The sequence below is a fragment of the Xyrauchen texanus genome, chromosome 27 (assembly GCF_025860055.1).
Source record: "Xyrauchen texanus isolate HMW12.3.18 chromosome 27, RBS_HiC_50CHRs, whole genome shotgun sequence".
Taxonomy (NCBI): domain Eukaryota; kingdom Metazoa; phylum Chordata; class Actinopteri; order Cypriniformes; family Catostomidae; genus Xyrauchen; species Xyrauchen texanus.
In genome coordinates, this window is record NC_068302.1 from 13,401,845 (window position 1) to 13,428,256 (window position 26,412).

The window sequence follows — 26,412 nt, forward strand, 5'->3', positions numbered from 1 at the left end:
TAGACATTTTGTGAAAACATGCATGACTGAGAGGGGAAAAAAAATCAGCCATACCAAATTAAAATTTGTGGGCAGATGTGCATTAAATCCTGAAAGAAAAATGAATATACCCTTACTGAGAAGGTTAATAGTCGACAGCCCTAGAAGGATGTAAGGATCCTTTTGTGCCGCTTGAAAAGAAGGTACAGCCAGCAAGCTTTCTTATCTATGTGCAAATCAGTGAAACAAAATCACTGAAAGCTGAATATTAATGCTATATACCATTCACAGCCCATATAATAAACAACAACTTCTGATGGCTTACAAATCTCAGACACAATCTATTATAAGCCACAAAACAAAGAAAAATCACAAAAAAAAAAAAAGTTTCTTGAACAACCATAGGTGACTACCAATTTCTGTTTGTCTGTTTTCCACTTCGTCTCATTACAATTCATTAACATACAAGCTACAAACATGAACCAGAACCATTTAAACTCTATTATACTTTTAAATATGAACTCGGGTTCAAAGTGTGCTGTTGTTGGAAGAACACCGATAGGATATCGGTGATCAAAGCTCCATGCCTTACATTTCATGCCAAAGCAGGAGCAAAGGAAACTAGCTTGCAGCTAATAGATTAAAATATCACCCAAAGAGAGTGTATTTCTTGACAAAGCTACAAAACCGCACACAATCCAGAACTGTATCAACGTTATGATCACACTCCTCAAACTAAAGAGCAAAAGCATGTGTCTTCCGGTATTCACTATAGAGTTAGAGGTGATATAGTGGAAACATATGTTTATTCAACAGCATGATTTTGAATAAGTTGCTTATATTTATCTGTGTATTTGACTAAATGGGAATAGCAGACGTGAAAATGTTTACATGGGCATAGCTAATTTTCTATGTTCACTCACAGAGCACTTTATTGGGAACACCTTATTCATGCGATTATTTACTCAGCCAATTGTGTGGCAGCAGCGCAATTCATAAAATCATGCAGATACAGTTCAGGAGCTTCAGTTAATATTCACATCTACCATCAGAATGGGGAAAATGTGATCTCAGTCATTTTGACCGTTGCATGAATGTTGGCGCCAGATTGGCTGGTTTGAGTATTTCTGTAACTGTTGATCTCCTGGGATTTTCACACACAACAGTCTCTAGGATTTACTCAGAATGGTGCCAAAAACAAAATACAACAAGTGAACAGCAAAAAGCAGAGTGAACATAAAACAATTTATCTGAAAATTTAAGATAAATTTTCCCCCATTATGATTCAAGGTCAAATTTGAGTTCAAGAAAAACATTTTGTGAGTGATGTCAAAACTTGCAAATACATCTCGGTTCCTTTTTTCTTGCAAGTGATCTGTGATTCTTTCATTCCTTCATTCTTTTGCCCCATCCCATAAATAAATATGCACTTTTTGCAGCATCTCATATATAAACATGCTTTTTTAGGCGTAAACTAGCACCCATAGACCTTCTCACACACACACACAAACATTTTCATCCCTCACAGGTCATCTCTAATCAAGGTTGAGTGCTTATGAACCCATTTGAGATCAACTGTGTTGAGGGCTGAAGAGCACATGCATATTTAATGAGGCGACGTCTGCTGCTTATCAAAATTACCACGGCTTGTTTGAGAGGGATGATGATGAATTCATATGTAGAGTTAGAAATAAAACAGAAAGCCCTGCTCAGATCTTACTCTGCCTCTTTGTACCAGGTATGGAAATGAACCTAATACTGTTCTTGATCAACATCTATCATATGATGCAGGCCACTTACAGGAGATGGGAGGAGAGGACATTAAAAAATGATAAGAAATGAAAGAGTTTTATATGTGTGTGTACACTATTGTGTACAGAAAACTTCAAAGCGACAGATTAATGGGTGTCTCTCCTTGGTCTCAAAAGAAAAGAGCGAGGCAGGATGGAGACATTAATCACAGTCATACTTTGTAGCAATTGATGGACTTGTGTCACACAAAACAACACTGAGGTCCAGAGGAATAGAGCACAAGCGCCACAGAATAACATGTCAACCAAAGCAAGACGCTTTAGTCAGCGTCAAAGACAAAGAACCAATTGTTTTTTAAATTCTTTTAAAATGTAAATTAAGTGGGGAGTTTGCAATTAATTCATATCACACAAGAAAAAGTGCTGTTTAGCTGAATATTTTGTAATGCTGTATGTAATCTCAGCTGTGCATTTATCCCATACAACAGCACCATTGTGTGATATTTCTTTTCTACAACAGTTCCATAAACAAAAAGTTAATTTTGAGCTACTTATATTTTTGACACAATATGTCCAGGTATTTGGTCTATTTTTGCTCTGCTATTGAAAATAGTTCCTACAGAAGCCAGAGCAGGATCAACTGTTGCATGACACCAAGCAACTGAAAAACTGGCAGCCTGTCTAGAAAGCCGCAATCATGGACAAATGGAGTGATAAATCAAGTGTAGCGTCCCAGTGCTGTTATACTAAATATCAGCACTCTTCGACTGCATCTTGGCCAATTAGATTAGAGAATCAGAGCTAACTGACGTATACTAACCGTTATATAGAAAGGAAGCTGGACAATATAAGACATCATACATTTACCCCCAAATCTATCACAAAGTAAAAGATTATCGTAAAATGTTGAAGGTGTTTTTACCTGTGCTTTGCAAAAAGTCGTTCCAACTGAAACGTGATGCCACTCTGGTCTCAATCCCTGGAAATACATGCAGAAAGACAGAGGGACATTTCTAAATCTATTTGGCTCATGTCAATATTACATTTTATTGCTGCAAAGTGAATAAGCATGTTGTATTATTACAAATGTACCTTGAGGTTGCACATAGATCTTCTTGCTCTCACAGACCTGGACAAATGGGACAGAAATGGATGTTACAGTAGACCCATACTGGACGTTAGTATTAGTGCCAAATAAAGGCTTCTCACTCTGAATTTTGACGACTTTTCCAGTCGTTCATGATTACTGCAACAATAATTAAAACTAATTTTTTATGGACTGCATTCAAAATGAGCAATTTCTATCCAATTATATACTGTACAGTATGTTAGAGTTGAGTAAAGCTAGAATTTTATTTTATTTCTTTTTAAAGGTGAAGTGTGTTTTTTTTTTTACTTCCCAGCTTATATGCAGAATAAACATTGGCTGTTGTTCTGTGGAGCTTTTTGTTGGAGCATCCTGACCAGCCCGACATGGCAATATCGGCTCAATAAATGGTGTGAGTTTTGGGTGGGAATATCTGTTTGGCAACAAATGGAAGAAAAATGGCACACAATTCACCTTTACGATTTTTTAAAAAATTTTCATTACATTTCAGGCCTGGAAATTACCTGCTTATTTTATTAAGTTTTCCATGACCACAAAAAGCCTGCAGAATAAAGGCAGTAAAATAAAACTAAATGTCAAGCATTAGATTTTCCCTTTTTATGATAATAGATTCAATCACATTCAAAGTTCATCCCCAAAACATGTCCTTGGCTAATGTAATAACAGAAAATATCAGTTAGACTAATCTTTACTAATGTGGCAAATTGACATCTTTGATTTGCCCGAATCAATACCGGTGGAGAAAAAACAATATAACAGCAGGAAGGTAATAAAATAATTAAATGTAAATGCTCGCCTGAGATTAAGGGGATAATTTCACACAGAGGGGAAATTGGCTGGATGATATCAGTCCTTGGCGAGGGAGACCCCTGGTGTGTGTATATATGATATCTATATGATTGAGTTCTATTGTGTATGAACTAACTGACAGACACCTACTGTTAGCCTTGGCTGGCACATATGTGTGTGAATGTCTGGGGTTTCATATAAGGATAAAACAAAGTTACTACTTTTAATGCTATGCTATTATAGGATGTAGGGCAGGATATTGCATTTGTAGCCATTACATCCTTAGTACCTTGGATCATATCAAAGTACCATGGTATTACCATCTGGTACCCTAAGTACTTAAAAGGACACTTACAAGGGGTCTGGAAAACATGCTACAAGGCACACGTTTTCACTCTAATCTATAGGACAAGTTTTCCTTTCCTTTTGTTACTGCATCAAATTACTGCATACTGTCAATTAATTGTATAAGTTGTCTAAACCCTTTAAACTCCAAATATTAATAACTACAGTCTTGACCAACAAAGAATAGGTATCATTTTAAAGCTTAGAATCTGTACTTTACAATGTAAGTAGTCATTATGACCATTAAGATGTGCTTTGGAATTTGCAGACAAATCTGAAGTGTTCCGTTTTAATAATTAATAATTTTGCACTGCACATATCATTGTAATTGGTAAAAACGTCAAACTGATCAAATATGTGCCATATGTCATTGGAGAGCTCTCAAAGAGTAGAATACAACCAGCCTTTGTTTTACCTTACAGACAAAAATTTAGTGAGTAATACATATGTATATGTCTTAAACACAATTGTTACATGTAAACAGGTGTTGCTAATATGCCACATTTTCACTTATATCTTCAAGAAAAATAAACAGACCATAAAAAAATCCCATACCATTGCTTAGAGGCGGCGATGCGCAATGTAATCTGATGTATATCATTAGATATTCGACACAAAGCACAATGTGCACACAGCACTATTTTAAACATGCAAATGCTAAGCGCAGCGCAATGCCTTAACTCATAAGCGCAAGTCAATGGGCATGGCCATGAAGTGTTGGTATTTTTGTGCAAGTGTGCGCTAAGTTTAGGCACAAGTGGGTTTGGCGACATCGCACGTGCAATGCGCTAATCGGCTCAATGGTGGTTCATCTCCGGCACGTCTCCGTCCCATTATACAGTCCATTCCATGTCAAGCACCAGCGATATAAACAAAGACAGCACATTCATAAGAAGCTGGTAGTGTAAATGGACTGTATGCATTGCATTGAAAATACAAATATGGATTAACTTTATTTTGTATTATTGTTAAATGGGACACGTTCCTTTTATACGCATGGAAAATGTGTTTCAGGATATGGATGTAGGCTCCATTAAATTATACAGAATGTAAGTATTATTAATAATTTTCATCTACTGACACATAAATCATGTTTAGTATTAACAGTGATTGTATCGGCAAGCACTTCACTTCTATCGGTCAACAATGACTTTGAAAAATTCTATTAATTTATTGAAACAAATACAATTTTGAACCAAAAATATTTCTAAATTCAAATTACATTCTTTAAAATGATACCAGACACTGGACCTCCTTTTTTTTCTTTTTCTCTTTTTTTGTCGAGTAATAAGCCTTATATTTTTGGCATGCCTCTGAAACAGGAAATTGTTAAAAGCACCCTCAGAGTTTAAAGGGTTTAAATCAACATGAAACAGAACCCATTAAACTTCAAAAATGGGATGTGTTTCCAAGTGAAATATAGACATATATTTTTTAAATGGCAGGATTTGAGGGTTTCATACTGAATGAAACCGGACTTGAAAGTGGAGGACTCTATATAAAAGGTGGTTCAAGAGGAGGGGTTAAAAAAATTGTAGGCCTTGGTGATGTCAGCAAAAAAAGAAAAGTGGTTTTAGAGGCAAAGCAAGTTACTACATTTAAATGAAAGATAATGAAAGACGAACATTTCTTTCTTTGGAATAATGTGCAGTGACGAGTCGTGCACTGAAGAACTGAAGAAAATAAATAGGGTCAATTTTGATTTCACATTGACTTCAAGCAAAGTCTTCAAGCCCTCTACACTGCACCCAGAACAGCAGTTCACATATAAGGATGAATACAGCCAGTCCCTGACAACTGCTGTTATAGGGCTGCCCCTGACCAAAGATTTACCTAGTCGACTAGTAGGTGTCAGGTAGACTTTAATCCATTAGTCGACTAGACTAGTCGAACATTTATGATATTAATTTAATTAATTTTATATATTTTTGGGGGAAGGCTTTAGAAAATGGTTTGAGTTCCAAGGCTGAGAAAGAATGTTATAAGTATCATTGCTTACACTGTTCTACATTACAGAGAAATACTAAACCGTAATAATGAGCCTTTAAAATATACATTTTACAAGCGCACGCACAAGCGAGCCGCAGTGACACCGGGAAAAGCTGTAAATTTATTTTGTTAATTTATAGAGAGAAATGCACATTAGGGTTGTGCCAACAGACGATGATCTTGGGGATCGATGATGGTCAGAGTGATTGCCAATAGCTGATGCCTTTGACCATGTCAAGACGATATATGGATCATTTTCCCGTTAATGTATTAAATTATTATTAGGCTATTATTATCAAATTAATATTACAGATAATTTGCCCGTAGACACACAGACACGCGCTTTAAGAAACACTATTTATTATTTTATTAAGTATAGATGACAGAAAGCCGTCTATGCGCATGTATGACACGCTGATACGGAGGCGTGCAGTCTCGTGGAACACACGCATGTAAAAATGTTCTCACCCTTACCCTGCTTAACGAAAATTACCCCATAGTACCACCTAGCGTCCAACCAGTGCTAATACCGTTGTTCGTCGTTCTCTTGTGGAGTTTTTGTTTTTTTCTGCGACCAACCGAACAATCAAAACTTGGTCGACCTAGACTCTTCTCATGGACTAACGTTTGGTCGACTATCAGGGGGCAGCCCTAGCTGTTACATAGCTGGTTCTGTCTTATCGTTTGCTAACAAAAAGAGACATAAGAACCTAGACTTGTAAACTCAGAATTCCTTACCAAGTGTGCCTCTGCTTGTTCTTTCAATGTATCAGTGAATGCCACAGCAAACCTGCAAGTGAGAGAGAAGTAAAGAGAGTGAGCTGACATGTAAAATAACATAAAAAGTCAAATTTCTGCTCTGGGTTCTGATGGTGAGGTACGCCCCAGTTACTGTGTTCAACCAATTTCATCTCATCCGCAATTCTGCCACATTTTCATAGGAAAAAGACATCAAAGAAATTGTAATCACAAAGTCAAGCCATGCAAATAAAAGTATGGCAACGCAATCCCTGGGTACCCCTTACAGTGAGGATGAGTAGAGACAGGTGAGGATGACTATAATAGGAAGGAAGATGAAGCTATGTGTATTTTTTCCAAGGAAAAAGTCCTAAAATTTCAGCTATGCATCTGTCTTGCTGTCAAGCCACATCTTAAAGCTCCCTTTTTTAAACTCAAAACAAACAAATATGCAACTACACACATCTGCATGCACATATTGTACATTAAACATAAGGTTCTCTTCATTGCGCTTTTATTTTTCTGGGTTGTGCTAACAAGGTTCTGTCACATGGTTGTAAATAAATAAAAAGGAAAGACAGAGAATAAAAGAGTGTTGTGTTATTTTTCCAAAAGATTGTGACTAAACCCCCTGGGGTTTTCTTCATTTAGATTTCTATACTTCAATCCCTGTCCCTCATCTTTCAGGGAATGTAAAGGTTGAGTTTGTAACAGCAGCAGTAGGTGGTCTGATTTACTGAAATATGTTTGAATTGGAAGGGCTCTCATTGTTCTCATGATCCCCAGAGACAATTATTCCCTTAAGACTGCCAAAAGTTTGTGAATCTGCCTGTACTAATCAAACACATCACAAGAACCTATAAAACCTAGCTAATAAATTAAATAAATACCATATTGGCAGGCCTCGAGTAAAGATACAGCCCATTAATGATGAATTCGATTGAATCAGAGAGAATGAATGAATAAAGGTATGCCTTAAAATACCAGATTCTCTATTCTGTTGACCGGGGATGTCTAACTGAATTCAGTCTGGAGGAGTCCAAGCCTGACCTCAAAAACAATTTTATATAGTAAAAATTATATTAATAGTTATTTTATCTAAAAACAAAACAAAAAACTTTTAATCGGATGCCTTTGATCATGGAATAAATTAATAATGACTGATTGTGTATAGTGCATTTTTACATTGACATCAGTAACTGAGAACTAGGTGTCAGCGCAACATAAGGTGACAGTGCACCTTTACACACTGCTTTGACTGAGATGCAGGCCCATCTTGGTGTTAAAGGTCAGTTTTAGATGGCTTAAGTAGTGAGTGCTTTTCTCTTGTTTTTTGTTAGTTTGTTTTTTTCTCCCCTTTTCTCCACAATTTGGAATGCCCAATTCCCAATGCGCTCTAAGTCCCCGTGGTGGCGTAGTGCCTCAATCTGGGTGGTGGAGGACGAATCTCAGTTGTGTCTGAGACTTTTTATCGCATGGCTTGTTGAGCGCGTTACCGTGGAGACATGGAGGCTTCACGCTGTTCTCCGTGGCATCCACGCACAACTCACCATGCGCCCGCCAAGAGCGAGAACCACATTATAGCGACCACGAGGAGGTTACCCCATGTGACTCTACCCTCCCTAGCAACTGGGCCAATTCGGTTGCTTAGGAGACCTGGCTGGAGTCACTCAGCACGCCCTAGATTCGAACTAGTGACTCCAGGGGTCTTAAGTCACTCGCTGAGCGAGTCCTTTTCCCTTATCAAAATTTTTGCTTGTTTATACACCAATAATTACCAAGTCCAAAAGTATTTTAAAGGCTGAATAAAAGAACAAATGATGAATGAAATGACAGTAAATTCCATGTGCTCCCTTTTGTTTATTCAGTTGATTCAGGGCTTTATTAGCTCCAGAAAAGCATGCATTGTGCATGCACTATCCATGGGTAGACATATACTATGGTTTAATAAATAAAACTATCGGCTAAAAAGTGACCCTGTACTTCTGCACACTCTCAGAAGTACTAAACTGTAAAGTTGCAAACTAATGGATGACTATCTCCAAGATATAAGACTAATCTCTGATGCCTAACAATACATTAGTTCACTAGGCTTTTACAAAAGCTGAGGTTTAATTATGTTCCACTGAATCAGGTCAGGGACCTGCATACAACAGCAGCTTTCATTAGGCAAAGAGAAAAGTGCACCTGGCCTTGCGCATAACTTCCTCCATCATAGCTCGCTTGTGCTCATCCTTTACATCCTCATTGACATCAGTCCCTCCAAACACCACTCCGAATGGCACTCCAAAATCTGCAGAGAAATTAAAATGTACACAAACACACACACACACACACAAAAAGAAAATCCCTTATTTCACTTTTTCACCTTCTCTGAAGTTCAACTTTTAAATCCTTAGAGCGAGAAAAAGTCTTTGAGGCATGAAACAGCATGTTTATCTTGCCAGAAGGGAAAGTAGTCATCCACATAGCGGACACTTTGGGTAATGACTCAAGTAAATTGTCCACATCTTAGGACGGTGAGAGATACTGCAAGCAGAAGCCTTCAGTTTGAATAAAGGCCTTTTCAACTAAACTAAAAATAAAAAACAAACGCCTCACCGTATTCACAGGAAGAGATCATTTAAAAAGCACAAAGATCATTTAAGTGCTTTGATGTCATGTATTTTAAAGCAAAATAGACATTCTGAGTAGGGATGCACAGTATAGGTGACCATGTGTTTATTGACCAATATTATTAGTATGTTATACTATCAGCATCACTTGATACTAGACATTTACAAAATGAGAGCTTTTTTGGTAAAAGACAGTTTTTCTATATATTTCTTTTATACCTGGTTTCAGGGGAAATAAACAGCTATCGATTTTCTGTATGAGGTCTTACTGAGTTTCAAAGTCATTTTTAATGCCTTTATTTTTGTCATTTTATTCTCTTCAATTGGACCTTTAATATTTATTCTTTAAAATGTATAGCACTTTGGACAAACTCTGTTGTTTTTAATTGCGCTATATAAATAATGATGGACTATACATTATAATGTTTCGATGCCTGAATGCACTTGTGACATGTAAAACTCTAAATATGTGTGTAGTGTGTTGTTAAAAATTGTTTTTTGAAATACCATGATATTTTTTTGTAAGCATGATTCATGCTCCTAAATATGAAAATGATCATGTAATCATAGTCAGATAAAATACACGGTAACTAATGACATGGTTTATATTGTAATGAAAACAACAAAATGGTATTCTAGACCATAACGTTTCTTAAAGGGGTCATGACATGAAGAATCAAATGTTCCTTGATCTTTTGTCATAGAAGAAAACATACTCATGAACTCAAAACTTCTTCTCTGCAAAAAGAGCTTTGTTGCAACCAAACTGCCAAACGACTCGTTCTCTACTTCCTCTCAGTGTTATTATAGTTTGTGGATTTTGAATGTAGTTTTTTATTTCTATTTTATATTCAATTTGTCATTACAATTTAGTTTGGTTTTAGTTATTTTTCACAGTAAGTCTGTTCGATTTAGTTTAGTTTTCTCAGTGTTTTTTAGTTTCAGTTTAGTTTTTATTTTAGTTTTAGTATTTTTTTATGGCTGCCAAAGCTGAGTGTTTACTGGTGTCATTTAACAAGTTTAACATCATTGCATTTTTCAGAGCAGTCTTGTGTTACCTCTATCTAGTGGTATTTTCATGTTTACTGTGGATTGTAAATGTTGCAATTTTATAATAGAGCGTGAATATGGGTAACGTGACAAAGGACATTTAAGCTTGATCCACATTGTATCCATATGTATTTCCTTAAATTATTATAAATCTTTACTAAACTAAACTTTAGGGAGTATACAATTAAAGGAATAATTCACCCCAATATGAAAGTTCTCTCATCATTTACTCACCATCATGCCATCCCAGATGTGAATGACTTTCCTTCTTCTGCTGAACACAAATGAAGATTTTTAGAAGAATATTTCAGCTCTGTCGGTCGTTACAATGCAAGTCATTAGGGGCCAATATTTTGAATATATTGAAGCTCCAAAAATCACATAAAGGTGGCATAAAGGTAATGTATAGTGTTTAATAACAACACTCTATAATAAACACTCTATAATAAACACTCTAGTGTTTACAGTAAATCGATGTCTTTAGGTATGATAGGTGTGGGTCAGAAACAGATCAATATTTAACTTTTTACTGTAAATCTTGTCATCCGCAGTCTCCTTGGCAATCATGATTTCAAGCTCGATTATATTTCCCAGTACCATATAGCACGCTGCGAGCTCTACTAGTAAGTGTATTCGAGCTTGAAATCACGATCGTTCCTATAGACAGCAATTGCAAATGTACAGTGAAAAAATAGTTATATTTTGTCTGTTCTCATCCAAAACAGATTAGATCACTTCAGAGGACATGGATTAAACCACTTATGGATTACTTTTATCCTGCCTTTGTGTGCTTTTTGGAATTTCTGGGTTTTTGACCCTGTTGACGTGCATTGTATGGACCTACAAATCTTTGTGTTCAGCAGAAGAAAGAAAGTCATACATATCTGGGATGGCATGAGGGTGAATAAATAATAAGAGACTTTTCATTTTTGGGACAACTATTCCTTTATCTTTTTGAGGTTTTAAATTGATGATTTTATTTTGGGATGTGTGGCAGAGTTAATTTCATGACCACTGGTGGGAAAAACAATGGTAAAGAAAATGACAGAAATTTAAGGTAAGACTTTAAGGTAAGTAAAAGTTAACAACGTTATATTATGAAAGTGTATTAGAAAATATAAAAAAGTATTCCAAATTCTTTGTAGATATTTCCTAGCGAATAATTATTTCCTCTGTCCCACTTTACCAGTACTGCTTTAAATAAATCTGGGATTTGTTTAAAAGAGAGTCTTCAACAGGTTCTACAACCCAGTATTGAAAATGTCTTCATTTTTGCTTTTGACTAAAGTTGAAGACATCCTAAGTTTTCAAAGGTATACTATTAGGATATGTGGCGTTTGGATCATAATTCAAAGTGTCAAGAAAAGTAACATTTCAGTAGTGTCCCACTTTGCCCATATTCACCCTATTATATGAAAAATTAAAACTAAAATGAATTCGAGATCATTTTTATTTTATTTTAGTTCGTTTTGGAGTTAAGAAAAAGTATTTTAATTTATTTTCAGTTCTTTTCCAATAATTTCATTTTATTTTATTTAACGAAAATTATTTTAGTTAGTTTTCGTTTACTGTCAAGCCTTAAAGGAGAAGCAGCACCAAAACGAAGCATTTCTGACAAAGGGTCAGAATGAGGGTGGAAAATGTTCGTGTTTTACAAATATATGTACAAAACCCTTTATTAATATAAAGGTACAAATATTAAAATAATAAAAAAGGCATGTCATCACCCCTTTAAGTAGGTGCTTTCAGTACATTATCGGTCACTAGTAGATTCGTTAATTGTTTGATAAAAGTGTATAGTGTAGAACACTGAAGAAGATGGACAAGTGTGTTTGAGAGGTTGGGGACGTGAAGCGTCACCTAAAAGAAGCCTGCCTCCTTTGAAAAGATGAATGGCCAGCGCACCCTCGAACAGCGGCTCTTGCGTCATCAGGGACACAACATCTGAAGAGCTCAATTCTCTTGTGTCACACAGTACACAAGTATGCCCTGCAGCCACGATGTGATTCCTGGAACCCAAACACACATACACACTTTTACATCAGCATCTCATTCTCTTTAATAAATGTTCTCTGCGAAGTACAGTAATACGGTAGAGATTAAAATGGGTTCGTGTTTGCGCTCGAGGCTTTAGTGTGAGCATTGCACGCGTACAATATGGGGAGTATTCATGTGTAATGTACTACAGACTGAACCGCTTCTCATGCTCGCCTTACTAGAATAAAATCACTAGGGTAGGCTGTTTTGTGACATCAACGGATGAATGTGATACTTCCTGGTACACGAATCAAACAGCATTGTTACGATACCTTATTCTTTCGGCAGTGGTACAGTTCCCTGTTTTTGGATTTAGGCAGGCTAGGAAGAGCAAGCGCATTTTAGCACGTGATGATAAAACTGTCACTAATAAAAGATGAGATCTCAGATCTGACGGACAGTGAGCTACTCTTTTGACCTGACTCTGTTAATCTCATTCTGTCACGTCACAGCACCAGCCTCACGTATGTGGAGTTTGTTTAGCACAGGTCCGTTTGGAAATAAACCCCCCTGGAAACACGGAACCATACAAGTTATGCATAGATTTGTGACACCAAATACAGGTGAAACTCGAAAAATTAGAATATCGTGCAAAAGTTCATTAATTTCAGTAATTCAACTTAAAAGGTGAAACTAATATATTATGTAGACTCATTACAAGCAGAGTAAGATATTTCAAGCCTTTATTTGATAAAATTTTGATGATTATGGCTTACAGCTTATGAAAACCCCAAATTCAGAATCTCAGAAAATTAGAATATTGTGAAAAGGTTCAGTATTGTAGGCTCAAAGTGTCACACTCTAATCAGCTAAACACCTGCAAAGGGTTCCTGAGCCTTTAAATGGTCTCTCAGTCTGGTTCAGTTGAATTCACAATCATGGGGAAGACTGCTGACCTGACAGTTGTGCAGAAAACCATCATTGACACCCTCCACAAGGAGGGAAAGCCTCAAAAGTTAATTGCAAAAGAAGTTGGATGTTCTCAAAGTGCTGTATCAAAGCACATTAATAGAAAGTTAAGTGGAAGGGAAAAGTGTGGAAGAAAAAGGTGCACAAGCAACAGGGATGACCGTAGCCTGGAGAGGATTGTAAGGAAAAGGCCATTCAAATGTGTGGGGGAGCTTCACAAGGAGTGGACTGAGGCTGGAGTTACTGCATCAAGAGCCACCACACACAGACGGGTCCTGGACATGGGCTTCAAATGTGAAACGTCTTACCTGGGCTAAAGAAAAAAAGAACTGGTCTGTTGCTCAGTGGTCCAAAGTCCTCTTTTCTGATGAGAGCAAATTTTGCAACTCATTTGGAAACCAAGGTCCCAGAGTCTGGAGGAAGAATGGAGAGGCACACAATCTAAGATGCTTGAAGTCCAGTGTGAAGTTTTCACAGTCTGTGTTGGTTTGGGGAGCCATGTCATCGGCTGGTGTTGGTCCACTGTGCTTTATTAAGTCCAGAGTCAACGCAGCCGTCTACCGGGACATTTTAGAGCACTTCATGCTTCCTTCAGCAGACAAGCTTTATGGAGATGCTGACTTCATTTTCCAGCAGGACTTGGCACCTGCCCACACTGCCAAAAGTACCAAAACTTGGTTCAATGACCATGGTATTACTGTGCTTGATTGGCATGCAAACTCGCCTGACCTGAACCCCATATAGAATCTATGGGGCATTGCCAAGAGAAAGATGAGAGACATGAGACCAAACAATGCAGAAGAGCTGAAGGCCGCTATTGAAGCATCTTGGTCTTCCATAACACCTCAGCAGTGCCACAGGCTGATAGCATCCATGCCATGCCGCATTGAGGCAGTAATTAATGCAAAAGGGGCCCAAACCAAGTACTGAGTACATATGCATGATTATACTTTTCAGAGGGCCGACATTTCTGTATTTAAAATCCTTTTTTTATTGATTTCATGTAATATTCTAATTTTCTGAGATTCTGAATTTGGGGTTTTCATAAGCTGTAAGCCATAATCATCAAAATTATATCAAATAAAGGCTTGAAATATCTTACTTTGCTTGTAATGAGTCTATATAATATATTAGTTTCACCTTTTAAGTTGAATTACTGAAATTAATGAACTTTTGCACGATATTCTAATTTTTCGAGTTTCACCTGTAGATTGGGGTGACTAGTCTAGAAGATGGAAAATGTGGTGATTTAAAACGTAGAGTTTGCAGCTTACTTACAATGCATATTCACCTGATCAACAAAATAGAGAAGAGGGATTTGTGAAAGGGTTACAATTAACATGTTTGCAGAGGTCACATCATTCCAGTCAAGTCCTGCACCAACATGTAAAGTTTAGTCAATTCCAGAGATTAATTTAAAACGTGTTTATGCAGAGCATGTTTGGTCAGATTAAATTGTTCCAGTGGTCTACAGTAAATAGTGGACATATAAGATAAAATAAAAGGGCTTTTCAAATGATACAGACAGATATAAACAGGATAAGATATTTATTTGAAATAAAAACGAAACCTTCAGGCCATCCTCCAAGAGAATGCCTTCAAAGACGTCCTCATATCCTCCTTCACCCATTGTCCAGAATTGGATTATAAAAGTGGAAATTATATCTATTGAGAGACAAATAATTGTAGTTACCATGAAATTTCAAGAAGTGACAGCAGTGTCCTGCATTGTGACATGCTATACTTTAAGGATAGTTCACTCAAAAATGAAACTTCTCTCATCGTTTGCTCACCCTCATGCCATCCCAGATGTGTATGACTTTCTTTCTACTGCAGAACACAAATGAAGATTTTTAGAAGAATATCTTTTGGCCCTTTCAATGCAAGTGAATGGTGGCCAGAAATCTGAAGGTCCAAAAAGCAGAAAAAAGCAGCATAAAAGTAATCCATAAGACTCCAGTGATAAAATCAATATCTTCATAAGCGATTTGATATCCCAGAAGTGTATGACTTTCTTTGTTCTGCAGAACACAAAGATTTTTAGAGGAATATTTAAGCTCTGTCGGGCCATACAATGCAAGTGAATGGTGGCTAGAAATCTGTTACATTGTAGCAGGGCACCTAAACAGGCTAATTAGCCATCGAGAGGGATAAAAGCAGACCAAAGACAGCAGTGCAACAGAGAGATAGAGATTTACGGACAGCTGTCCGACACCTGTGTGTGTGTGTTGTGTGTTTGTCTTTTTAGTTATGTTCATAATTAAACTATTATTTATATTGTTAAGCCGGTTCTTGCCTCCTCCTTTCCCTTTAACCTTTACACACATGAAGGCACCAAGTAATTCATAAGACTACAGTGGTTAAATATATATCTTCAAAAGTGATGTGATTGTAGGTGAAGTGTTTTTTTTTTTTACAATAAATCTCCACTTTCACATCTTAAAGTAACATGTGTTACCTGTTTAGTTTCACTTTTTCATCTGAAAGTGAAAGTAGAGATTGATAGTTAAAAAGGACTGAAATACTGATCTGTTCCTTACCCACACCCATCACATAACGTTTGAAGATATAGATTTAACCACTGTAGTCTTTTGAATTACTTTTATGCTGCCTATATATGCTTTTTGGACCTTCAGATTTCTATCCACCATTCACTTGCATTGTATGGACCAACAGAGCTGAACTATTCTTTTAAAAATCTTTGTGTTCTGCAGAACAAAGAAAATCTGGAGTGGCATGAGGGTGAGTAAATTATGAGATAATTTTTATTTTTGGGTGAACTATCCCTTTAACACTTTTTGATTAAAGGTGCACTCATGCAGAGTTCAGAAATGCATGCAACCCTTATACAGTATCTGTCAATGGCAGAAATAGAAAGAGTAGTAGGCTTAGTAGTAATTTTTTTGTTTGTCATCTTGGACTTACGCTGACAATAGTTTTCAGTTTTCGATAACATTGTAGAAATTCACTACTCACAGTCAACCATGTTTAATTTAACCATGAGTGAAAGTGTCCAGTAACAGGACTGTGACTGAGATTAAGCAAGTACTATTCGGATGGTCATGTGATCCTAACATGGCACTCCCATGTGTGGACCCTCTCCATGTAGAATAAAACAGCTTTTATAGGGTTACTGATATGACTGGAGCCTTCACATTGTATGCGTGCTTGTGATTATATATATATATATATATATATATATATATATATATATATATATATATATAAATTTATTGATGAAAAATTACTGAGTGTATCTTTTAGTTCATTTTGTGGGAATAATCCACAAGGAGCATGGTCAACATGGTTGACATGGAACGACTATAATAATCTAAATATCTAACACAGTACACACCACCACTGATGAGCTTTTATTAAACCATATTCTGTAAATATAACCATTTGCATTCACGTTTTTGTTTTTATTATTATTTTATTGTTGTACCTTGTCCCTTTATTTTGTTTTCTCGTTAATTTTCTGGATTTCTTTACTTCACCTTGTTGAATTTTTTTTTTTTTTTTTTTTTTTTTTGTCTATTTATGAACTTTTAAGTATAATGATATGCTTTGAATTGTTTAAGGTAAAAGCCATAAATATCCAAAACAACGCAAATGACAAGCAAAGCACCAACCCGGAAGTTTATGTGCAGAAAAAAAATATTGGCTGCAATGATAGCCAAAAGAACAAAAGCTATCTTTTTCCTGTATCCAATCAGCAACATTTAAGCTTTTATATGTAAAAACGATTAACTCGACGCGCCTCACAAGAATCAAGGCAAACGCATTCAGATTACACACGGATCTGATGAGCGCGTCACTGATGCTCGTGAGTGTTGCTGTGTCACGCGGTGTTTTGTTACTGGCTTTGCCTCAGTTTGACTCGATAGCTAAACTTCTAAACTTTAAGGACTTTTGAAGCAGTATTTTAAACAAAATGAAAACTGACGTTAGGAGACACGTCGCGGGGTAAACCGCTAAATGTGGAGTACTGCTAAGTGTACAAGAAAGGTATGTGTACTCTTTTTACAGCAAGTTTGGAGTTAGCTTGTTTACTATGTGCATGACAGATGTCCCCCTGTGTGTTCCTCATGACAGCAGCCGGTCATGTGTTGTTGTTATGGCCGGTTAAAGTGTCCAAATCTGTCTATAAGCGGTAATCGCTTAAAATGTTCATTTTAACAATGGCGTTTGTTTATGTATAATCTCTATTATAAAGGCTTATGTTATGTTTTGAAGGGATAACGTGTACATTTTGTCATCATTTACTCACGCTTATGTTGTTCCAAATCAGTATGACCTTTTTTGCATCAAAGTTGAATAGTGACTGAGGTTAACATTCTGCCTTACATCTTTAGTGCTCCACTGAAGAAAGTCATACATTCGTTTTTGAGTGAACTATCCCATGATAATATTATCATAATTGCTTACATTTGTTGATGTCTTGTCATTATCTTTATTTCAGGGCTGGATTTTGGTCAGGTAACCACCTTGCAAGAAACAGCAATAAGAGAACATGGCGGGCAGGGGTGTAAATGAAAACACTCCTCTTTTGGACAACTCTGCGATTTCACCCAGATTAGAGTCAGTGTTCCATGGCAGGAGACTGGCATGTGCCGCCATACTTCTGGCAGAGTCTTTAGAGCGGATGGCCTTTTATGGCATCACCTCAAACCTGGTACTCTTCCTCAACAGTAGCCCCTTCTATTGGGAGGGCACTTTGGCCAGCCAGGCTCCATTGCTCTTCATGGGGGTCACTTATTTGATATCACCGTTTGGAGGCTGGCTGGCGGATGCGTTCCTTGGGAAGTTCTTAACCATAGCGTTAAGTTTAATCCTCTACTTGTTTGGGATGCTGCTTTTCCCACTTGTGTCCAGTGACAACACCAGGAACTATCTGTGTGGGGAAGAGATGGCATTCCCAGTACAACCAGCAGAGTGTTTTCCTGAAAACGGGACTGTGCCCGCCAATGTTACCTGCAGCAATCGGCAGTCCTACTGTGGGCCGGCAATCTTCAGCGGCCTGGTGCTGGTAGCGGTTGGGGTGGGCGCTGTGAAATCAAACATTACTCCATTTGGGGCGGATCAGGTAATAAACTCAATTCACCACCAACACAACTGGTGGGTTGTCTAAACTTTTGGCAGCTAGAGTCAAATCTCAGGGGCCCAACTTCAGATTGCTTCTCAAAGCAATATATTTCTCTACTGTGTCTGGCTCTTATGAAACTCTAAACGTTATTAAGACCTTTGACATGATGGTTGGTGTATGTTCAATAAAATACATTCAGATGATTTGGGTTAACCCTAGCTGGCCCTCTCTGTACTACGTAGTTAGGATTAGTCACTACTTTTGTAGTGTGGCGAGTTTGTTTTTCTCTGGTTCTGATAAGGGCTGATCAGTTAATCAAGATTACAATTACAGCTTACTATTAACTAATCGTGAAAAGTGTCAGTTACAGCATTCCATTTAGGTCTCAATTTTTTTGTCCATTGTGTGTAATCAAAGGTGCAAAAATTTGGTTAAATGCATATCAATAATGCTCACTTTCCATTAGTAACACTTGTTTTTCATGCAAGTAAAATAATAAAGCAATTCAGAAATACAGTTCCCAGCTTGTTTTGGATGTGCAGCCAACATAAATCATTAGGCATGCATTTGCTCCACACAAAATAAGTATTATAATTAAAATGAATTAATCCCAATTGCAATATCAAAGAAAAAAAATCAACAATTATGATTTTTGTCTAATTGGTTCAGCTCCACTTCTATTGTTTTTCTCAATATATATTTATGTTTTAAACATGTTTATAACTGACTGAACTGTAATTTTAACATCAAAGTATGTGAAGAATGAGAATTATGTATAGTGTTACTACTTAACATTTTCAATTTAGCCTACTCAACATTGTCAGGTCCAAGAGAAAGCATCTTGTGTGCATGCTTGAAAATGTAGGTTATTAAGCTTGGAGTTTGAGCTGTATTCTCAACCCACTGACACAGAAATGCTCATTCCACTTAACATGGTAACAATATGAGGGTGGTACTTGACCTGGTAATTGTGAAATTAATTTGTTTTATTTAGAGACTCAATGGAATGTTGATGAGGTTGCCAAACGCTCACTGAACAAACCAACAAAGTGAGACGATTTATAATGCAATAAAAGTTTAGTTTTTTCCCCACTTTTTTCAGACAGATTTGGGCTAGATGTTGAGGCTCCATGGCAAAAGTAACAGTGTTGTTGTGAGACTTCCTTAAATTTGGACACAATTCTGGCTGCTTTCACTTCACTTATTAAATGACAAGGCACATACCACAAATTTCTGTAGTACTTTGCATCAGAATAACCCTGTGAGCAGCAATATGGCTTGTGTCTCAAGATTGAAATATTTCAGATTTTGTTGAAGTGGCTTCCATGGTCACTGCCAAAGTCTTACGAAACTAAGTTTTTCAAATTCGGTTGTGAATATTTATTCTTTTGAAACCTTTTTAAAAATGTTTTATTTGAAACTATATTGTTATTTGCAAGCTTAATTCCTTAACGTGACAGGGATGAAGAAATCATGTTTATGATGTAGTTAGACATTGCAGATTGACTCATTCAAGGACAACCAAACAAAGCTTACAGATTACAGTAATTACAGTTTAAAAGCATTATACAATGAAGGAAACATTTAAATTAGAAGCCATGCTCTATCAATCATTTACAACTTTCACCTCATTACAAGACCTCTTGATGCCCAGTACAGTAGAATCAAATCATTTTACACACTTAATCCCAGTCCAGAGGGACACTCCCTGTAATAACTGAACCGTAAGTAAAGCATCTGTTAAATGAAAACACATTTCATTAGCAGGCCCACATGATGATGAGCAATATGCTTCATGACTGCATCAGTTGAACTAAATATAACGGATAATGTTAAACTAAAACACTAAACTCTAAATTAGGAAGTAAAACTGACATCTGTCTTCACTGACTGATCTCTTTGCTTGACTGATTTCCAGTTACCTGGTGTTTCTGGATTATTCAGAATCTGTTGTGATTGTTATACATATAATATACATTATTACAATTTTGTTTAATAACAGAGCTATTTTACAAAATTATTTTGAAATGGGGATGACTTTGATTAAGCCAGTGTTGATTTTGATGACTTGCTGAATCGTCATATGATCATCATGGGATTTTTAGACTCAATGAAGAGGTATAAACTGTAGACGGTGCCTTCTGGGCATTAGTTCATGTAGGGACATACAGTAGATCTCATTTCAGTTTGGGGTGGAATGGCGGCATCAAACAGGACATTTTCCCCACAATATTAATAGGAATATTGTGAAAATTTGTATCAATTTGGTGGGGACGTGTCCCCCATGTTCACCCTGGGATTTACTCTCTGCTATGGTCATAATACAGGGACACATGATATTTGTTTTATTTTTTCTTGGAAGTACACAGCTATGGATAGAAGCATGTTCATGCCTTTGAGAAAAAATTACAAACGCAAGGCTTCTCGTGTTTTTGTGTTTGATCAATTTCTTGTTTTAATTAAATAAAGAATTTGGCTTTGAAACCACAAACAAGCCAAAGAGATGATGTGTTTTTCCATGGCAGTGAAGTTGACTTTGGGGCTAGCCTTATCTGATACCAAGTTATGAGACTGGTGATTTTGGTTTCTGAGGTGTTTTGGTTATTTGATCTTTTGGTACTGTAGTACTGTTTTTAGGCTGGAAGACTAAGATTTTCATATTTTTGTTATGAATATGTCCTTCAGGTGAAAGATCGAGGTCCAGAGGCAACACGGCGGTTCTTCAACTGGTTCTACTGGTGCATTAATCTGGGAGCAATCTTCTCGCTGGGTGGAGTAGCCTACATTCAGCAGAACATTAGCTTCTCAATCGGCTACATCATACCCACAGTCTGCCTTGCTGTGTCCCTTATTGTCTTTGTTCTGGGCCGCACGGTTTTCATCACAAAGCCTGCAGATGGCAGTGCCTTCAGCGGCATGTTTCGGATCCTGGGCTCGGCTCTCTGCGGACGTGGCCCAGAAGAACCCAGTCTGCTCAGGTAAGTGCTAGATTTAAGGCCGATTTATACTTCTGCGTCGAACATACGGCACAGGCTACCCGTAGTAGCCTGAGTTTTATTTACGCCGTTTATCTTTCATAATAACACTGTACGTTTAAATATCTACAACAAAAATGCACAACAGGATCATTAATACAACAGCTGTGTTTTAATGCGCAAGCTTGTAAGCATGTCACAGAAGATTGTCTGAAGTGCTTCTATGTTCAGTGGATGAAAACCCTTGCCATTGCCCAAATTCATGTTCACAATATACTGATTCATGACATAGGACGCTAGGGAGCTGATTGAGATGCACCCAAAAAAGAGATCTGAGGCAGCTTCACAAATTGGCAAGATTTTTTTTTTAAGATCTATGCATCATATCGCAATGTATTTGGACTCGGGAGCATTGTTTTAATTGGGAACATCAGCTGTTTTTCAATTCTGTTCATGTTTCTATAAGTTTGAGAATGTGAGAGATCTGTTTACATCTTGTAAACTTTAAAAGCTTTTTTCGCTGGACATTTACTCTACATACATTTGGTATACAAGTGACACAATATTTTTAATATTCTACTTGAGAACATTCCGATCTGTACAATGTTTTGACCGCACATTTGGAATTATTGTTTACAATAAATAATCATATTTCTTGAATTATGAAAACGGAACACTTCAGATGTGTCAGCAAATTGGTTCAAAGTTGGTTATTTTGCCAAATGCATTGTAAAATCCAGCTTCTAAACTATAAAACTACACCTATTTTGTGTTAGTCATAGTATTTATTTATAATTAAGCAACTCAAGAACAAACATACAGTATATGCCTGATTTATTTGCTATCTGCATGGCAGACAACATCTATAGTAAATACGCTATGATTCTTTAATTGAGACACGCTCAAACATGAAGTTGGGGCTCAAAGAAAATCCTGAGCCCACTGGTAATTACAACATTTTGGTGCTGTTCATGCAAAAATCATATGCCAATTAGTCGCTACAGAATACATGCTGTTAAAAATTGTCATGAAGATGTTAAATTGTAAATTTATGCGATTTCCTCTGTGGGAACCTCCACTCCTGTTTTAGATGGCTCTATTAGTCTGAGATTTTTATCCCCCTTTTTACATCTTTCTCTTTGATCTCTAATGTGGCTGCGTTATTCATTGTGTCTCCATGGCATAAGTTGCTGTCAAGTACCGTGCCCCCTCTCTAAATCAAAGCAGAACAATGGCTTCACAAAAAAATCCAGATACTAAATATTTTTTGAAGTTGCCCAAGTCCTTTCCCTTGTTCGCTCCCTTGCTCCTTTCATGCTTGCTTATTCAAACACAGAGGTACTCAGACTTTGTAAAGGCATAGATCACCCAAAAATGAAAATTCTGGGATAACTTACTCGCCTTCATGTTGTTTAATACCTGAACAACTTTCTTTCTTCGATGAAACATGAAAGGATATGTTATGCAAAATGATGGCCTCTGTCACTTTCAGGGCTGGATTGGTAATCTGGCATACCAGGCATTTTCCCTGTGGGCGATGCACTTTGGGGCCAATCAGGGGGAGACTGGCCATCGGGAGAACCGGGCGGGCCGGTGCGTTGGCCACGAAACGAGCCGAAGGGGCAGCAATAAGCTGAAATGAGCCACCATGTTTTGCAGAACAGGTCACAAAACAGCCCCGCAATATGCCGAAGTGGGCAGCGAAACATCCCCCTCCCCCCCACAACAACTGTTGGGCCAGTTGCTATGTAAAATCCTGGGCCGATTTCTCTTCCCAGTCCACTATTCACTTTCTTTATAGAAAAAAGAACCATTGAAAGTGAAAGACTTAAAATATACTTTTGTTTTCTTTAGAAAAGAGAAAGTCATATGGGTGTGGAACATAATTTTTAATTATGCCACTTTTGTAAAGAATGCATTGAAACCCATTACAATCTTGTTTGCCCACCAGACCGAAGCCAACTCTCCTGGATGGTGCCAAGGTGACATACGGTGGCCGATTTCCAGAAGAGAAAGTCGAGGAAGTGAAATCTCTGGTTAAAATACTTCCTGTTTTCCTGGCACTCATTCCATACTGGACTGTGTATTTCCAGGTAAGAATTTTATAAGTGAATGTCCTCCCACATTTATCAAACCTGTTTTGTCAGATATAGTTCCATCAAAATTGGCGATTGGCTATTATATATGCAATGTATTTTTTTTTACCTTTATTTAGTCATAACAGACATAAATAGGCAATCACATAGTTATTTTATTTGTTTGAAGACTTGAGGTGTCTTGCAGAAAAGGAGTGGTGGCGATGAACAATGCTTTTGGAATGCCAAACAGAAGTTAGGGCTGGGCGATATGTAAAAAATATTTGATCATTAATCGCCTTAAAAAAATATCACGATGTATGATTATATCGTCAATCCCTCTTCCGAGGGTCGTGAATATTTTTTCTTTATCGATTTTGCTTTAAAATTTTTATTAATTTATTGAAACACGAAAAACATAAACAAAAGATGTTTCTAAATTCAAATAGCAATTAAAACTAAATTATTTTAAATATTTAACCACCTCCCCAAACATTTACTGTCTCCAACGACCCCATTTGTCATCACGCAAGCATCCATCAATGACAACAGGTGGAAAATTACTAATAGCCTACAGATTAAGCACTAAAGACAATATAAATGTAAAGATAATAATAATCATAATAATAAAGCCTAACAAATTCCTTGTTTTCCCAAAATAATGCTGCCAAATGTGTGTTCTTATCGAATTTGTGTTTGAATTGCATTTTTGTAATACAGTTAATGCTGCCTAATGAAATAAAATTGAACTTGATTGTGGACGTGTCTTGTATAATTTTATGATTTAATCACTTTCATCTTTGTTTCTTTAATACAAAGATATTTATTACTGAACCTGCAGAGTTGCGTTCACAATGCATGACAACCGCGTGGAAATAAAGCGAACTAAACTCACAGCACCTCCTGAGATGATCAGAGATAATTTGCTGCATTCTCATAGACGACATTATTTGTTCAAACAGTTTTCAGATGAATGAAACAGAGAGAAAAGAGTGAAAACTCTTTTCATGCCTGTCCCATGTCCCATGTCCCATGCAAGCCTCTGAACAAACAGCGAATCAGACACGAGCATTAATGGCTTTTCTTTTGTCTGTTCTTAAAAATACCATAAAGTGTGTTTCTTAAAGCATGTGTCTTTGTGACTAACAGCATTTCTTGTCATGTGTCACTCCGAGATGTCTTACAGGTCACCCGGCTTTTGCGGGTAGATTAGCAAAATGACTTGCACATGAAATACATTTGGTCGAGGAGCTTACAAATTGGATTCAGCCTTGTCACATTTTGCGGGTGGTGTTTGCTAGTTTCACACCTTGGGCTACTGTTTAATATATTTGCTGAGTTCCCAGATCCATGGTTTTGCCATTTCCCGATATAATCGAACATCGTCTGTCAGCAATCGGCATCGGGATCTTTGTAAGATATTGTCAGTATCTGAATACATCTTCCAATTGCCCAGCCCTAATAGAAGTGATTGATAATTATAAGCAGAGGTTCTGTCTCTGACATGTATATAGGGTTTGTGCCATTGGAACCTTTATAGGATGGGTGGATTTTAAGCAATTCAGCAGACAGACTTTTTGTGTGCCTTGCTCAAGGGAATGCTTAAAGAAGGACAAGCAATAAAGACAGACATCTACTACTACTAAAGCAGCATCCCCAAATCAACAGCTGTTGGGCCCATAACCACTGAATTAATGTCACCACTTACCACGGAAATATGAAATATGTTTCAAACCACCCTTAAAATGTTTTTGAAGACCTTGAAATTCAGGTTTCAACATTCCCGCTTTGACATTAAAACATTTTCAAGGTTTGTCTCTTTAATTTTAGCATTTTACAACCACCTTGGAAACATTTTATTTAATCATTTGTGTTTTACTTCCCCATAAAACATGTTTAGATTGTCATTGAAAGGTGGTTACAAATTTCTGATCTAATGGACAATAAAGCTTTAAAATGAATGGAATCATGAATAAGCCACTCAAAGGGATGGTTCACCCAAATTATTTTTACATTATTTACTCACCCTCATGCCATCTCAGATGTGTATGACTTTCTTTCTTCAAACAAAGATTTTTAGAAGAATATTTCAGCTCTGTTGGTCCTTACAATGCAAGTGAATGGTGGCCAGAAATTTTAACCATAAAAAATCACATAAAGGCAGCATCTATATTTTCAGAAACGATATGATAGGTGAGTGTGAGAAACAGATCAATAATGAAGTCCTTTTTTACAATAAATATCCACTTTCACTTTCAAAATGTTAAAGATGGTGAACTTGATGGTGGAGATTTATAGTAATTAAATTCTTAAATATTGATCAGTTTAGATTGATCTGGACGTAACCATATATTCAGAATATGGATTAAAGAAATGTATCAATTGAATGTTTTAATTTTAATTTATAGATTGTGAGTAACAGAAAGGAGTTTAAATTATTATTATTTATTTTTATCTCATTTTGATATTGAAATCAAATGAAAAAACCTGTCATCTTCAGATTTCTCCTTCTAATGTTTTAAGATGACTAACAATAGAAATCAATTATGAGATTTCCAAAAGTTTGTTGGTCTTTTTTTATGAGCTGTTACTTCAGGGGGTGGCAAATAAAATGCCACCAGCATGCATTTCTTTTCGAAAAATTTTCACAATTAAGCACATGCATGTCTCCAAAACTTTTGAACTTACCGCGCAATATTGTGAGTAGTTAGTGGAGCAATAATTTTACTAGGCTAGCACTTAACACTCTGTTAAGAACTACATAATCCACCACTCTTGTAAATTAAAGCTACATATAATTGCAATGTCCATTTAAACATTTATTTACATCAATCTTCTAAAGACTAATTATCAGGACAAATGCATTCTCGACTGTAACTCCACTGTGACTTGCCATATGGCTCAATCAGGACTGTCACAAATTTAACTGGTTGACTGGTTACATGAATCCATATCCAGGCCATGAT

At 36.8% G+C, this 26,412-nt stretch overlaps 2 protein-coding genes across 3 annotated transcripts in view; one reads left to right on the forward strand and one right to left on the reverse strand.

Moving 5' to 3' along the window:
• Positions 1-12,868, reverse strand: part of glt1d1 (glycosyltransferase 1 domain containing 1) — a 55,923-nt gene extending 43,055 nt beyond the window's left edge. The window contains exons 1-6 of the mRNA XM_052094017.1: positions 12,674-12,868; positions 12,225-12,373; positions 8,887-8,992; positions 6,700-6,751; positions 2,823-2,859; positions 2,653-2,709 (exon numbers count right to left, since the gene is read on the reverse strand). Of these exons, the coding sequence (XP_051949977.1) occupies positions 2,653-2,709; positions 2,823-2,859; positions 6,700-6,751; positions 8,887-8,992; positions 12,225-12,373; positions 12,674-12,741 (469 nt within the window). The 5' untranslated portion in view covers positions 12,742-12,868. The remainder of the gene's footprint in view (positions 1-2,652; positions 2,710-2,822; positions 2,860-6,699; positions 6,752-8,886; positions 8,993-12,224; positions 12,374-12,673) is intronic.
• A 4,113-nt stretch (positions 12,869-16,981) lies between these two features.
• slc15a4 (solute carrier family 15 member 4) overlaps positions 16,982-26,412 on the forward strand; it is a 70,330-nt gene continuing 60,899 nt past the window's right edge. For both annotated transcript variants that reach the window (XM_052094015.1, XM_052094016.1), the window contains exons 1-4: positions 16,982-17,318; positions 17,773-18,396; positions 21,082-21,374; positions 23,323-23,464. In XM_052094015.1, coding sequence (XP_051949975.1) covers positions 17,824-18,396; positions 21,082-21,374; positions 23,323-23,464 — 1,008 coding nt within the window. In that variant the 5' untranslated portion in view covers positions 16,982-17,318; positions 17,773-17,823. The remainder of the gene's footprint in view (positions 17,319-17,772; positions 18,397-21,081; positions 21,375-23,322; positions 23,465-26,412) is intronic.